Genomic DNA, 16,546 nt, shown 5'->3' on the forward strand with positions numbered 1-16,546 from the left:
GGCTCAGGCACCGAAATGAGGCACCGAAATCTCCGTTGCATTTCGGTCCGGGTAGGTACCGGTTGTATTGGAACCGGTTCCATATTGGAACCGGTTCTCGGTACCCAACCCTAATCTTGACTCTTCTAATAAACTTAAGAGGTTAACTCCTAACGCCAGGATAACAAAAAAAATGCTGATGGAGCTGGGACTGATCGATGTATGGAGGGACTTCCACCCAGAAGAAAAACAATTTACATTCTATTCATCAAGTAAAGGGTATACTCAAGAATTGACTATTTTTTTACTTACAACTCAGACAGACACAGACTTAAAGACTGTAGAATAGGGGTCAGAGACATATCTGACCACTCAGCTGTTTATTTAACTGTGCATCTGGATAATAAAAAGAAAAACACCCTCTGGCGACTTAATACAAGCATCTTGAATGACAGGACATGCAAAGAATATGTGCAGAAGGAACTTAAAGATTATATGGACAATAACAATAATGGAGAAGTATTGCCAAGTGTTTTGTGGGATGCTGCAAAAGCAGTGATCAGAGGAAAGCTTATAGCACTGACCTCACACAGAAAAAAGGAAAGATATAAAAAACTGTCTGATTTAGAAGAGAATCTTAAAGTTTTAGAAAGTGAACACATTGAAAGTAAGGAAGCTTATATTCTAGATCAAATAAGAATTGTCAGAAAAGAAATAAACAAACTATGTGAGGAAGAATTAGAGAAAAAAGCCAAATTTGCAAATCAGAGATACTATGAGAATGGACCAAGGGCCCTGAAGCTTCTGGGATGGAGGTTAAGGAAACAACAAGCAGACAGCTCCATATATGAAATTAGGGACCCTGGAACTAAAAAATTATGCCATAAGTTAGAGGATATTGAACATGTTTTTGAAAATTACTATAGAGACTTATATAAGGAACCAAATACAACTAGCCCTCAGGAAATAAACTAATTTCTGGAGTCAATGGATCTACCCTCAATAGGTGAAGAACAGAATAAAGCCCTGATGGCAGAGATTACAATGGAGGAAATAGGGAAAGCAATCTCTAGGTTAAAAGAAAACAAAGCGCCGGGTACGGACGGCTTCCCAGCCGAGTGGTACAAGGCCTTTAAGGATCAAATAGCACCTATGCTTTCTGACTGCTTTAATTATACACTTAAAAAAGATGAACCACCAGGTACATGGAGGGAGGCAATCATTTCGGTTATTCCTAAGGAGGGGAAGGACAGAAAAGAATGCAGCTCATATAGACCAATCTCTGTACTCAATATAGACTACAAGTTGTATGCGTCAATATTAGTAAAAAGGTTAGAGCATATAATAGTAGAACTAGTGGATCCAGACCAAACTGGTTTTGTGCGTGAAAGGCAGACACAAGATAATATTAGACGGGTGCTACACGTTATCGATCATGTGAATAAGGGGAATATTGGAGCCACAGTGATTAGCTTAGATGCGGAAAAGGCGTTCGACTCGGTTCGCTGGAAATATCTGTTCTTGGTGTTGAGAAGATTTGGCTTTAAGGATGATTTTATTAACTGTATCAGAACTCTTTACTCCTCACCAAACGCCAGAATAAAGATTAATGGACACCTCTCACAGGTTGTCAACTTGGAGAGAGGCTGCCGCCAAGGCTGAGCCCTCAACCCCGCCCTCTTTGCTTTATTTATAGAGCCCCTGTTATAGTCAATCAGGGATGATGAAGTGATAAAAGGGGTCATGATTAGAGGTACAGAGCAGAAGATTTGTCTATCTGCAGATGATGTTTTACTTTTTATTACGACACCAGAGGTCAGCATTCCCAGACTGATGTCTTCGCTTAAAGATTTTGGAGCTTACTCAGGATATAAATTAAACGTGCAAAAAACGCAAACTCTAAGTTATAACTACACCCCTCAGAAAGACATGCTAAATAGATTTGGCTTCAAATGGACCTCATCAGACATAAAGTATCTGGGAAGTCAAATACCTAAGGACATTTCAAAAATATATGATAGCAATTATGGCCCCATAAGTAAAAACATCAGGGCAGATATCGACAGGTGGTCCCAACTTCCCTTAGATATGCATAATAAAATAGAAACGATAAAAATGAATGTACTCCCCCGACTCTTGTATCTCTTTCAATCCTTGCCAGCTGAAGTACCACTGCAACAATTTAATGAATGGGATAGGTGGATATCGAGATTCATATGGGGGGGTAGAAGACCAAGAATTCAGTTCAAGACACTGCAACTTTCTAAAGAAAAAGGGGGTAGATCTTTACCATGTTTAACAGATTATTACAAGGCGGCGCAATTAAGACCACTAGCATGTTGCTGTAACCCAATGTATATAGCAAAATGGAAGGATTTGGAAACCTCACAGCTGGATATACCATTACAATCCATATTAGGTAGCAAAATCTTGTACAAGCAGCATGTTAAAAGTTTAAATCAATGGACTAAAGTCCCTCTTAGAATCTGGTTTAAAGAATGTAGATCACCACTATTTGAAAGACGGTCTAGACTGTTGAGATGGGTCGCTTTTGACCCGGACTTTAAGCCGGCAGGGATTGATGGGAGGTTTAGGTATTGGCATAGAATTGGCATCACTTCTTACTGTTCAATCTCATCAAAGGGAGAACTGGATAGTTTTCAGAAAATTTCAGAGATGTATGGTTTGGAAAAACTGGATTTTTTTAGGTATTTACAAACCAGGACCTACTTCAATAATGTGATTAAATACAAGGAGAAATGTGATGCTAATTTAATTGACATATTCATTGACATGTATAAAAATATGGACAACAGGAAACTTGTTTCAAAATTATACTCAAGTATTCAATCCAGTAGAAAACACTCAACAGAAAAGGTTAGATTAAAATGGGAGAAAGAATCTGGACTTGTCATTTCAGAGGAGGACTGGTCAAATATGTGCTCTGTGCAGTCCACTTCCACCAGCTCGGGTCTTTGGAGGGATTTCTGTTGGCGGAATCTGATGAGATATTTCATAACTCCCAAATTAAAATGTGTACAAACAGGTGAGGCAGGAACGGGTCTATGTTGGAGGAAATGTGGAGAACAGCTGGTAGATAATTTCCATATATTTTGGAGCTGCCCAGCCATTCAGCCATACTGGCAGGCGGTAACACAAGTAATACGGACTGTTCCTTTTCTACAGTTTATTTGGGCAATATCGCAGCTCACCCGGTGCAAGACAAATATTTGTTAAAGATACTATTAGCAGCCAGCAAGAAAGCTGTAACACGAAAATGGCTACAGGCTGAACCCCCAACAGAGACTGACTGGATAGATACTGTAACTGATATTCAAAATATGGAGAGAATATTTTTTTCGCTGAATCTACGATTTGACAAATATCTGCAGTATTGGGGAAAATGGATTGTGTTTTTTTAACCTCACAGGATCATCACTGACCTGTTACTATATGAATTGACTGAATTTATCATCATCAGTGTACCATCTGTAAAAATGTATAGGTGACCAAAAAGTGTTTTTTCTTTCTTTTTGTTTCGTTTCGTTTTATGTATGTATGTTCATTGTATCTTTGTCTCTTTAAAAATAAATTATAAAAAAAAAAAAGAAATTAACGAATAGTTAATATGCGGCCTCAAATTAATTATTGCTAGTAAGTTACCAGCAGGACGGAGACGGACGGATACCAAAGCTCCATTACGCACACGCTGCGCTTCTGTGCGCTTTGCAGAGGTTGTTTTGTTATTTAAAATAAAAAATGTATTCGTTAATTAAAAACAATTCCACCGATGTCACTACAGATATGATGTCGGAAATGGCAACAGTGTTTTTAGTGCTGTTGTGGCGATCTCAGGGTATTCTGCCGTGACTTTAATCCAAGACACCGGCAGAGTTGTTTTCTCGAACATACTTTTAAGGCCGCCGTCATTTGCGATCTCCAGCAGTTGATCTTCTTCTTGCACAGACATGCTGGATTCACCTGGTTTGTTGACAAATGAGTCCGACAAATAACGTGTGGGTTTGTGTTCAGCGAAAAAAGTCACTTGACCGAGACAAGCTTCTTGACATGCGTAAAGCATGAGTCATTACGGAGAGGATCCGGTCATTTTTCAAAATAAAACACCGGTACCAAATGACCCCCCGCCCGGGGGTTGGGGACCACTGATTTACACCATGTTTCTAGCCTAAATGTCCCTGATATCTTCCGATGAGGTGCAATCAGGGGAAATGCTAACGTCCGCTAGCTTAGCCACTTCTGGTGGACTTTTATGCTTAACGGTGTAATTGAAGTCGTTTCGAGTTGAATAATTTTGGGGCTTGCAGACACTTGGATGATACCACAGGAAAAGTATGGAGGCCTGTTAGTTTTTTTCTGTTGTTTTATTACATCTGAAGAAGGACTCACCATTGACGTCAACTGTATTGGATTCTGCTCTAACAAATTTTACCCCCTGAGACTCCAAACTCTGTTTTTAGGACTTAAACACTTCACCGTCCCTCCATTGGCATAGTGGTGAGTAAATAACGGGTACATTTTCATTTATGGATGAACTATCCCTTCAAGGTTTCAGGGTTTCCCCCAGAAAACTTGCTAAGCCTGGTGGTAGGGCTGCTAGAGAAGCGGGGGGAATATTAAACATGTTGCACTTTGTTTAATATGCAGACCTAACTTTTTTATTTTGATAAGGGGTTAAATAGAAACTTTGATATCTTTTTGAGTTGCACTGCTGTCTTAACTTATAAGCCCTATAAGCCTTTTTTATTTATTTTTATCACGTTGGAGTTGCTAGTTTAAACCTACAGTTTTGCACTTTAATATTTGAGCCTTTGTTTACATTTTGTCTGGTGCAGCATTATACGATGACATACAGTTTGTTGTTAGCAAAATAAAATTAACTGAATTGAAATGGTCAATTTGATTTTTTTGGAGGAAAATTAATCGTTTAGATTAATCAACTAATCGATAAAATAGTCGTCAGATTAATCGATAGAAAAATAGTCGTTAGTGGCAGCCGTACTTAATATTAAAAAAAATTCAAGTTTGCTGTGAACATAGCAGTCAGGCCTCTTATTTCATAAACAATGAACCGTAACAGTTTGGTTACCAATAAAAGGTAAGCCTACTACTTCTTTGTTTTCAGCTAGCTACTCAAACAGACAAGCAAACAAAATACAACAAAATAACAAACAAACAAAATACACAGGCAAGTGTCGGCCTACTTTGAAATAAATTAAACACAGAACTTTGTAGGGCTATTTGAGTCCTCCCCATATTTGTGGAAAATGTATGAAATAAGAAGTACCCTATTTTTAAATAAATAAAACCAAATAGCTGCAGCCTAATAGTGTAACTGACTAGGTTTATGTTTATGTTTGGTTTTGACTTATGTTCAGTAAAACACTGTGTTGAAGGAGCGTTCTGATGTCTGAGGGTCAGTGAAGGGGACGTATGTTCAGTAAAACACTGTGTTGAAGGAGCGTTCTGATGTCTGAGGGTCAGTGAATGGGTCAGGGTGGGACATGTGACTGTTTGGACCAATAGGATGGGGTTGCTTGGGGATCGGGGCTCAATGAGGAAGTGAAGTGTTGTTGATGTGCGCGAGTGATGGAATTTTTTTTTTTTTTAAATAAAAAAAACAAGCGACACTTAGCCTGGCGGGGGGGGGGGGGAGAAAAGCCTGGCGGCCCGCCAGGCCTATACAGCACTGGGGGAAACCCTGAGGTTTAGAAAGCTATGCTTGCCAAAATTAACCCTAGCAGGTTTTAGCTCTGCACTGACCCTGCTGTGGTAAAGAAAGTATGTCAATTCTAGAAGCCCCAGGTAAGATGATTGTGATAATTATTCTTCTAGCATAGATACAAAATGGATGTAACCCAGAGATTGCTTCCTTTCAGCAGCAAACACGCCCAGGCTTTAAGCTAGTGGGGTCGTCAGGATCCTGAACATGCATCAGACCACAAATGACCAAGTATTACTACGGAACTAAAGGTACCTGTACACCCACTCACCAGATTGCCAGTTTCAAATGCTAATGGTCCTAAAATATTCTCAATTTTCCACATTTAGTTTTTCAATTTTATTTATCATTCCCATTTAACTGACATTCAATTAAGCTTTGTGGGCTCTGCGATAACAATCATTTTTTAAAACTGTAACAGTGTTTTTTCTGATGCTGTTTTCGTGTCGTATTTATTTCCATTTTTGCTTTTATAAGTGACTTTAGAGAGCTGAAAAAATGAAGGACAGATGGTGAATGATATGCGTCAAAGTCTTCAACATAACTAACACCATTCAGATAAGACTATCCATTGCATCCAAAAGAAGTCAAATATGTCTGCAACCGCAGTATGTGAAGGGGCTGCATCCAGCTGTTTTTGTAACTATGTGGAGATGATTCCCCAATCACTCACTCTGTGCTACAGTTAGCCAGGTGTGCAAAGATGTGAAAATATGTTATTTTTCTTTCGAAGAGTGAACAGTACAACACCTAGCAATTGATTAGAGTTAGTTAGAAAGCACTCTTATCCCTTTTTGTCAATAGGCTTGGGGACAGTGTGATATAGCCAAAAGGTGGCTATGACAGAAGGCTTTTCACCCATGAACAGAAATAAACTCGTCTGCAGCAGCTACAAACTCTTCTGCCATTCTATATGGTTTATGATAATAAATCCTATCAAATAATTATTTTCAAACATATGGTGGTCTTTAACATACTATAACCCCAGGCCACTGGGTTGTTTTTATTTGTTGTTAAACTCACAACCCATTGTCAGATTTCTCCTATTTCACGTTTAGGAGCTATTGATCCTTCTGCCTTTTACTTTTCTACCTTCTTTAATTTGTAAAAAACAATTTATTTGTGAAAACTTGTAGGATGGCTTTGCTATGCTAGAGACATTTAGAAATAAACTTGGATGAAATAATACTGCTTACTTCTACAATGAGGCAAGAAGAAGCCAAGATCAAAACACAATTTGTCCTGTGTACACACATATTTTAGATTCAAATTACTGAACAAAATTTCTGGCAGAGGTCCTCCTTCCAACAAGGAGTGAGGTCTGTCAGAAAGTCTAACTAGGGATTGTGGGTCCAGCCACAGATCTGAAGCCAGTCTCTGACACAGCTGTCATCATGATAGCAGATGGACCTGAGGTCAGGCCATGGCTGACCTGGGATCAGTCCAGGCTCTGACCACAGTGAGCAGTGGTATCTTCAGGGACCACTGAGGCATGCCTGACACTGAGTTTGGGTAAGGATACACCAATACTCCTACACACACAGCACTCAATCTAATTCTCATTCACTTATTTGACACACACACACACACACACACACTCAGAGATACACACAAATACAAACACACACACACACACACACAAACCGCCAAGGAAGCAGAAGCCAACACACCATCTGCTGCCCCTGTGTTTGAGTTCCAAATCCTGGTTATCAACAAAACACGCAGAAGACCTCCAAACTTCCTCTTGGATAAACCATTCCCTTTGCGAAGAACTCTATCACATACACACACACACACACACCTCTGCACCCACATCAGATGGAACCAGTTGGATGGAGGCCACATAAGTTGCTCATTTTTCACTGGATGTGACAGGAGAAGGAAGATGGATTTCTTCACTTCTTTCACCAAGTCTATTCGCCTCATACACTTCAATTCTCTTCATCTCTCTCTCTCTCTGTCTCTCTCTCTCTCTCTCTGTTTATCTCCCTTTGACCTGGGACGATCACCTCTTCTATTCGCATTTTTTACATTTATCTTCAAATCAGGCATATGATGCTCAATTCTTTGGACTCATTTCTCTTCATACAAATCATTGTCTGTCACTGGAGGTCGATACAGATAACACATTATCTCTCTCTCTCTCTCTCACTCTTTCTCTATTTCTCTCTCTGTCTCTCTCTTTCCTCTCTCTGCCCACTGGAAGGACTCCAGTTGTTCACAGCACACACCCCTGCAGTGCTGTGGAATCATCAGTAATAGGTGTGTTACCATGGTAAGATAGCCTACAGTTTGAAACACCTGGCATGGTTTTGTGTGTGTGTGTGTGTTTCTGTGCCATAAGTGGAGGTTGTGTGTTTGGATGATAGAATATCTTAAATTTGCAGTTAGTTATGCAGCAATATATAAGTTTGCATAGATTCTCATTTTATTAAAAAGGGTGATCCAAATTTGACAAGACAAGAACAAATGTTACACCTTGTTAGCATGCAGCATTTCAGCAGCTGCAAGGTGGCTTAACCTGCTAATCATCAAACACAGCAGAAAGGTTGAAGTCAGAACTAAAAATTCAATCATTTAATATTGTAAAGACCTTTAGCCCAACCCAGCAAACACCTATTGATGACGCAACATGACATTATATCTATTTTATGACGTTTATTCGGGAGACTTTACGAGTGACAGGTGGTGCATTAAGGCAGCAGCTTTTTCGCTGCTGTAGCTGCTGATTAGGCTCAAATGGTTCATCATAACTTCAGCATATGACTTGCAGCACTAATGAAATGCAGCAAAGATACTTATGTTAAAATGTTCAAGTAAGTTAAGTAGTTATTTTTCAACATACTGCTAGAGGTAACAACTTAACATAGGAAGCACGGGAAGTTTGGAGAGCTGCTGAGACTAATCGCCACTATCACTTTTTCATCTTTTATGTTTTGACAGGAAATCAGCTAAACTCACATTCAAAGTTTCCAAAGATTCCAAATCTGTCAGGGTGAATTTGAGGGGAAATGTTTACAAGCCATTCACAATACATGTAGATTACTGCCTTTGATGGAATGGTGCAGCCACAAAAACTCTTGGCTTTGGATATATTATAATAAAGCACCACAAACACCCAGAAAATGTACCTGCATGTTATTAAATATAAATGTATAAATAGTTAATTAATTTAAAGTGAAGTGTTTTTTGTTTGTTTTGATCAACTAACTAAATTGATCTAGTTTGATCATATTTGATTGACAATTCATTCAAATTTTGCGAACCTCTAATTGGTGCATGGGGATATGTGACATTACAGAGCTCCACACACTTTGAACCAAGGAGAAGAAAGCTGTCCTTTATGTTTTCAGACAAACATATGGCCTGGTTAATAAGCAGACCCAGTCTAACTTTAACAGAAAAAGATGTGTTTGTTTTGGCTCCATGCTTATGATTGAGATAACAGTTTTTTCTTTGAGGGGAACCATAAGCATATATACTATTAAGATCCAAAAGACAAGGTAAATATTCCCTGTGGGCAGCTTCTCTCCCAAAATATTGGTATCAGTATAGGTCTTCAAAAACCCACTAGGGCCGTCTACATAAAATGAGCCCTGTCACACACCCTCCAACCCCTAAAAATACACACAAACACCTGCCTGTGCACCGATAAGACGTCAACCACCACTGCTCCAAATGTGTTTGCACACCGGCGTTGGTTGACTGCACTTCCTCATTGAACGACTTGAACAATTTATTCTGACGCGCCACTGAATCCGAGGGGGAATTTAGATTGAGACTGAAAAAAGAAAAAATCAGACACTACCTGAAAGCCTTGGGGGAGAGCGCGAGCAGGGGGAGGCTGGGTGAAACTGACGCAGAGAGACAAGGAGATATATGAGCCTGTCACTCAACATTACACTGTCACTACAAGCTGGACAATCATTAACATGGCTAATGAACACAGTGGGGCCATTCTGCAGCACAGACCATGCTCACGGAAACCCACTGTAGGGGAATGTCATTAGTCCTTCCACCGCACTGACATGATCTAATTCCCAAGTCGTCTTTGTGCACAGAGGTCCTTCTGCAGCTACCGGGGGGGGGGGGGGGGGGGGGGGCACCTGCGAGGGCTGTGGCTCAGGTTATTAGAAAAATGTAGTGGAAATGATGATCTGAGAATACATATCCATATATGTGTGTTCATTGGAAAAAACACAAATATATGATGACCTTTAGCATTTAGGATGTGATTCCAACAACCTCTGTCAGCTTCACCACCCGCCCCTACAGCCCTGTTTCAATACAATGACAAAAATTCAAATGCAGACAAAACATTTACAATAAATAGACCTAAATATCAACAAATCCAGGATTGCTGTATGTTGCGTGGAACCAAATACAGGCAAACGTGAACCATAACCATTGTATTCTAATACGGTCACATAAGTCCACAGAGCCAACCCATCCAATTAGCCTATTTTACAGAGCTGTGGGTGTTTGTCTCTTACGTGTTTCATCATTTATACACATTCAGAACATTTAATTTATTTCAGTTTAATTAAAGTTCACATCAAGGAACGACAGGTTTGGTTTGCAGAACTGAAACTGATTTGTCATTCTGTGAGATTCCATGTTATAAGATTTGTCAGGCGACTTCTCCATGTGCTCTTGTCATGTTTTCACCATAACATCAGACTTTAACTGTGAAACGCATCTGAGTGTAAGAGCCACACATGGCCATTTTCTGAGGAAATTGTTATCAAAGGCCTTCTCACATTTTAAAGTTCTAAGGATCTAACAAAAAACAGAAAGGAGATAGGTAAAACTTAGAGAAATTTGGTTCTCTCCCTGTGTACTAAATTGTAACTCTCATATTTTGTCACAGACAAATCTCCCCATTTACCCACAGAGTGTAAAGTCTGTTGTCTTATCTATACTTCTGTTATCTAATCTTCAGTCCTAGGAAGGCTACACACAACTCTCTTTATTGCGGACGACCAGAAATGTTTTTCAGACGTTTATTGATTCCTATGACTATGGTAACATGTATTTCAGGAGTCTGTTCAGTCATGATCACTCCCAACATTGGAGACCAAAAATCCTTCTTTGTTTCTTTGTCTGGGTTTGGTAAAGTAGCTTCTTAACACTGACATATACTATTATGAATGTATGTTATTACATCTGTAATGAAGAATCACAGACCCTCAAATATTGACTTGAGTCTTCTTGTCTTTGATGCGCAAACTCCCTTTTGCTCTTTTGGTGACAATGCCCTGCCTGATGTGTGCAATGAAATACCACAAAATGGTTGTTACAGGCCTCAGCACAACACACTGTTTTAGGCTTCTGTAAACATCCTTTTAGAGAAGGTCTTGACCATGTTTATTGTGCTGTTAACAATCCTTTTTTATGCTTTGTCATTATTTTATTGCTCTGACTACGGAACACATCACCTCTATACATATCACACAAAGAGGAAAAGGACTAGCTCATCCTCAGGACAATATCACACCGAAAGCAACAATAAGTTCATCATTTACTAAGTCATGATCAAAAAGCTGACTTGTTGAGAGTAAAAGCACGTATCCTCAGTCCTACAAATACTCAAAAAGAATATTACTTTAATCATTTGAGATTTCAAGTTTTGCCGGGTATTTCTCAGAATTCATTATATTTATGGAATTAATAGGTTCCAATGTTCATGAGTATCCAAACAACAATTTAAAACAGTCAAACCTGCATCATTAAAAAACAATAAACGGGAAAAACTCAAGTCAAATACTAAAGGTCAACTATAGACCACAAATAAGTTATAGGGACATTCACAGTAAAAGGACGAAGGTAAAAATATTGAAACCTTTTCTATGATTCATGTATTCACCATAACCAAAACCTGCCTCTTGGACACAGTTTAAAAATCTATAATAGTGAATAAATGTAAGCAACTGGAAAAAAGATTATCAAAAAGAATAGTTTATTTTATGTATAAATTCCTAAATACAGGTGCCCAAATCAATTCATTTTATGCCTGATTCTTTTGCTTTTGTTTGCAGGAAGAGCTGCGTTAATCCTTCGACATGAGAGTAGACTGAGGACATATTCAAGGCTTTGTTCTATGTACAATCATATTCTCTCTATATATATCATATTTTCTAGTACTGTATAAGCCTTTTTCTCCCAAGTGAATTCATTCTAAATCACACGTTTAAGGAGATTTTAGGGTTCAAGACATCCATCAAATTATATTTGCTGATTTCATAATTCACCAAAGTCACTCTTTATTCTCTTGATATTCCTGTGCTTTATGGCTATTTTATGTACAATCGTGCAAAATTTGGGATCAAACAAGACCCATAACTCAAAAATAAAAAAATATTTTAAGACGAACTCACGGTATTTTTGTTATTTTTTTGGTCCCTATAAAGACTTGACCTAATTGTTGATATTGGCTTTTGCTGGGATTCATCCGATCAGCCTGAGTGTTTTGGGCTCATTTTAAAGTTTCAGTTCTGAGCTTGGAGCTGGAAGGGCGTAGCCAAATGACGTTTTATAAGAATACAATCCTCACTCTGCTGAAAAGTTGAGAGGAAAGAAAAAGCGTCACGTCCCTGTGGATCCTCACCTTGAACCTCTCAGGGATGGAAGTGGAGAATAAAAGTGAGGAGGCAATTCTCTTTGTGGCTAAATGTGATGAATTTCTTTGCAACATAACTTGTGTAACTGCGCTTTTGTTCCCGTGTCTCATAACAGATTAATCATGCATGTGTGCAGACTGGTAAGGAAACTGCTGGACGTACCTGAGAAGAAAAGAAGAAGCACAGTCCCGAGGAGAATCATGTTTGCCGTGTGTGTGTCACCGGGGGTAAAACGGGACGTGGGACGGGACTTTTTCCAGCAGCACCGCTGTGCGCCGCGCAGACAGACACCCAGCCGGCCGCTACATTCACCGCGCTCCCTCCGTCCGTCCGTGCGCCTTTTGTTCTCTGACTGCCACGGTAAAGTCCCTCAAGTTTCAATCCCCAGATGGAAGGACTGAGCCGCCTGGGAGGAATGTGTCGGAGCCAACACACACAGGCGCTGCGAGTGTGTGGCAGTGTGTGAGTGTCTGTAAGCCCAGCTTCACGGCGCGCTGCGGGGAGAAATCCGCTTCTGGATGGAGGACACGTCAGGCGTCACCGGGCTGCTGCTCTGCCCGCGGACAGTCATCACGACGCGGCTCCGCTGGTGAAGAAGTCCCGCACATTGTGCACTCATGATGCTCTCAGGGGAGGCAGGGGTTATTAACTGGTGGTATCCCTCCTCCTCCTCCTCCTCCTCTTCCTCCTCCTCCTCTTCTTCACATCATCACCTTGGGGACCATTAACCAAGGGATGGAAATAATTCGTGTATTGAGGTCATTAGAACTGAGCCGTCATGATGATACCGCTTACATTGCTTTCGTTTGAGTTTTATTGTCAATCTAGCCCACTGTCGCGTGTGCAAAGACAGTGAAGAATATTCCAGTGGACTCTGAAACTTTTGTCCCCGGCGAAAATGATCCTCAAAAATAGTTAAGACATTTTATTTTTTTCAATACTGCAACAGAATCAGGGAAGTATGTTGGTCTTTTAAAGGACAAGTTGAGAATAGCTGCAGTTCTCCATGCATGTAAGTATGAAAAAAATCTAAATCATGTCATTGTAATTATACATTAATTCAAATTCACCCATGGACGTGGAACTTTAGGTGCATTTATTTGTAGAGGGCATTAGGAGATTCAATGTGCTTTACAGATATAAAAGAAACATAAAGTACAGGTAAGAAGCATTGTTTTTCGGATATTGAAGAGCTCATATCACAACAGATCACTTTTCTCCCAAAATATGTGTTTCCTATCTGTTTGGGTATAGAACAGGAGGTAGAGCCTTCATGCTCCCCTCCTGTGGAACCATCTCTAAATTTAAGGTTAAACTTAAAACACTTATTTATAAAGCTTATAGTTACAGCTTGCTGGACAATCCCTATACCGCTATAGGCCTAGACCGCTTGGGGACCTCCCATCATGCACTGAGCACTTCTCACTCTCCCTCTCTTTGTCTCTTCTCCCCCCATTTATTTGAGTACATGTCACAAACTCCCCCCCCCCACCCCATAGTCTCTCTCTCTCTCTCTCTCTCTCTCTCTCTCTCTCTCTCTCTCTCTCTCTCTCTCTCTCTCTCTCTCTCTCTCTCTCGCTGGTCGAGGCAGATGGCCGCCCACATTGAGTCTGGTTCTGCCAGAGGTTTCCTCCAGTCAATGACAGATTTGTTTTATCTCCACAGTCACTAAAGTGCTGCTCATTGTGGGAACTGATAGGTTTCTCTATCATTTTGTATGTTGAGATACTGTATGTTGCGCTACAGAAATATAATTGAATTGAATAAAAACAAGGAATAAAAGGAACACTAAAATCGGTGAAACATTAGAACTAATTTAAGCTGTCTCTCTCTCAACGGTATGCCATGATAACAAAGGGTTTTTTCCACAAGCCCTGCACCTTCACAGAGCTGAGTTGAGGGGATGCAGATGTGTCTGTAATAACAGGATAAAGAGGACTGAATTCTGAGAAGTACCCAGAGGTGCAACTTCGGCAGTTGCAGCATTAAGAGATGAGTCATCCTCTCATAATATACCTTTTCTTTTTTATTATGCCACACAACCATTAGTTAAAGTTTGTTTCAGGATAAAGGCTGAATAAAAAACACTCAAATCACTTAACAACTATATTAACTTTCACATAATCTCTGTGATGATAATCATCTGTTAATTGTTGACCCGGTGTGATTTAGTTTACGTCCACATATATCAGATTAATTTACACATTTCTCAGCAAAACAAAAATCGTGAAAGAATGTCATAGAAATACTGTATACACACAAACAATTAAAGAATATTATAAAGATTGTAATAGATTAAGATGACAAGAAATGGGCGGAGACTTCCTTTGGCAGATGACACAAATCTGAATTTATCCATGAAACCAGATTAAAATTATAAGAAGGACAAACTTCAGGAAAGTCATAAAAACATAATGGCCTGAATGACCTGTGATATATTTTTTACTTCCAAGTTAAGTTTTTTAATTTTTTTATTTCTATTAAATGTTTCCCCTTAGAGAAACAATATCTTACCTGATGAAATTACCTTGGCCACCAGGTTTAACCCGAAGAAGATCACCTGGTCCCTAAATACAGCCTCACTTGTAGTTCTTAGCGCCTGTAAGAGTAGAGAAATGGGAGGCCTATACAGACCTCAAGCCCACTGCTGAGGGGACTGCTCTAAGCATGAACTGTTGTCATAATTACTATAATTAAATGATTTGTGCTGATATTACATCTTAAAATATCACTATTATTTTGTCATTTCAATTGCCAGGCTGACAGTGATTAAATACAAAGTTTACTCCACTTCTCCTATGCTCTCTTTCTATTTTTCCCCTGATTCCTATCAACCCAACCAGTTGAGGCAGATGCCCACGCCACCCCACCCCCACTGGGTCTGGTTCTGTCGTAGGTTTCTTCATGTTAAAAGGGACTTTATTTTTTCACTGTTGCTGTGTGTTCATTGTAGGAACTGTTGCGTTGCTCTATAACGTTGTTGCATCTCCACCTTAACACAGGGAAACAGCCTGGTGCTGTGCATGGTTAAAGGTTCCCTGTGCAGCTTTCTTGAACAGAGACAAAAGTTATTTTTACAGTCAGTGTTTCTCTGTTGAATAGTGTGACACCGTTGCTGGAACTGTCTGGCACCAACATGTTCTAGCACATGCATTGGATCCTTGTTTGACGGTGTGTGTGTGTGTGTGTGGGCACAAGATACTACTCATAGGGTCCATGCATTAAGTATAAATCATTTGCAGTTATTCACGTTGTATATTGAAAAATATTACTTTAAAGGGGGATGTCCTACTTTCATTGTCTTTTTGTGTACAAATGTAAATGTATGGTGTAATCGCAGTTTGCCTGCAATGGTGTCACATTGAATGAAGGTGTATAATACAATTCATTGTAGAGTCAATTTTTTTCTTAAAGGTTTCTGATATTGTAACAAAAGCACATTTAACCTTATTCTAATTTACTTTGAGAACCTTTTCACAAAAGAAAAAGAAATCATTTAATGAAACATAACAGACTTTAAATGACCTGATTTTATGTGTGATGTTATTGAGTTTGAGTGAATGTGAGAACATTTTAGCTCACACTTTGTTGCTTACAGCATGTGGTTTTTCATTGTGATGGAAGTGTAGATGGCGTGTGGATTTAGTGCTGAACATGTGTGGCGCTGTGTGCTGCTATAATGTGAGGTTGTTAGGTGCACTGCTGGACTGGATAATTGTATAAATGGAGGAGAGAGGAGCGGGAGCAGACAGTTTTATAGATGACCAGCCATAAATAGTATTAACATGTAAAACACTTACACAATTACACATGCTCACAGACAATCCCCCATCATGTGTGCTTCAGTTTCATCACATACAATTCTTGTGATTTGTGGAGCAAGCAGCTGAGAGGTGACAGAGTTGTTATGGGTTTGCATTTACAAAATGTTAACAACATGAGAGACAAGATGATCGGCCAGCTCCTTAGACAGCTGAGCAACAAGGAGGGCATGGAGATAAAGAAATACATAATGTAACTTAATGTATAAACCGCTTTTCCAGCCAACATGCAATTTCAACGTAAAGTCAGGGGGCTCATTATAATAATGATATGCACATACACACAGATACACACTCGCGCTCACACAAAAGTGTTACCACCTTGTCCCATCAAGCAAATTACATGCCCCTCTGTTCACCCCCAGAGGTCATTCAACGTCATGGCC

The 16,546-nt window shown here is 39.6% G+C and overlaps 1 protein-coding gene and 1 long non-coding RNA gene across 2 annotated transcripts in view; one reads left to right on the forward strand and one right to left on the reverse strand.

The window, feature by feature from the left end:
* LOC133011787 (GDNF family receptor alpha-4-like) overlaps window positions 1–12,975 on the reverse strand; it is a 62,466-nt gene extending 49,491 nt beyond the window's left edge. Inside the window, exon 1 of the mRNA XM_061079686.1 lies at window positions 12,502–12,975. Coding sequence (XP_060935669.1) covers window positions 12,502–12,541 — 40 coding nt within the window. The 5' untranslated portion in view covers window positions 12,542–12,975. The remainder of the gene's footprint in view (window positions 1–12,501) is intronic.
* Window positions 12,281–15,723, forward strand: LOC133011788 (uncharacterized). Its single transcript, XR_009680768.1, has 2 exons — window positions 12,281–12,361; window positions 12,455–15,723. It is a non-coding gene; the product is annotated as an uncharacterized LOC133011788 (long non-coding RNA).
* The last annotated feature ends 823 nt before the right edge of the window (window positions 15,724–16,546 follow it).

The sequence above is a fragment of the Limanda limanda genome, chromosome 10 (genome assembly GCF_963576545.1).
Source record: "Limanda limanda chromosome 10, fLimLim1.1, whole genome shotgun sequence".
Classification (NCBI taxonomy): domain Eukaryota; kingdom Metazoa; phylum Chordata; class Actinopteri; order Pleuronectiformes; family Pleuronectidae; genus Limanda; species Limanda limanda.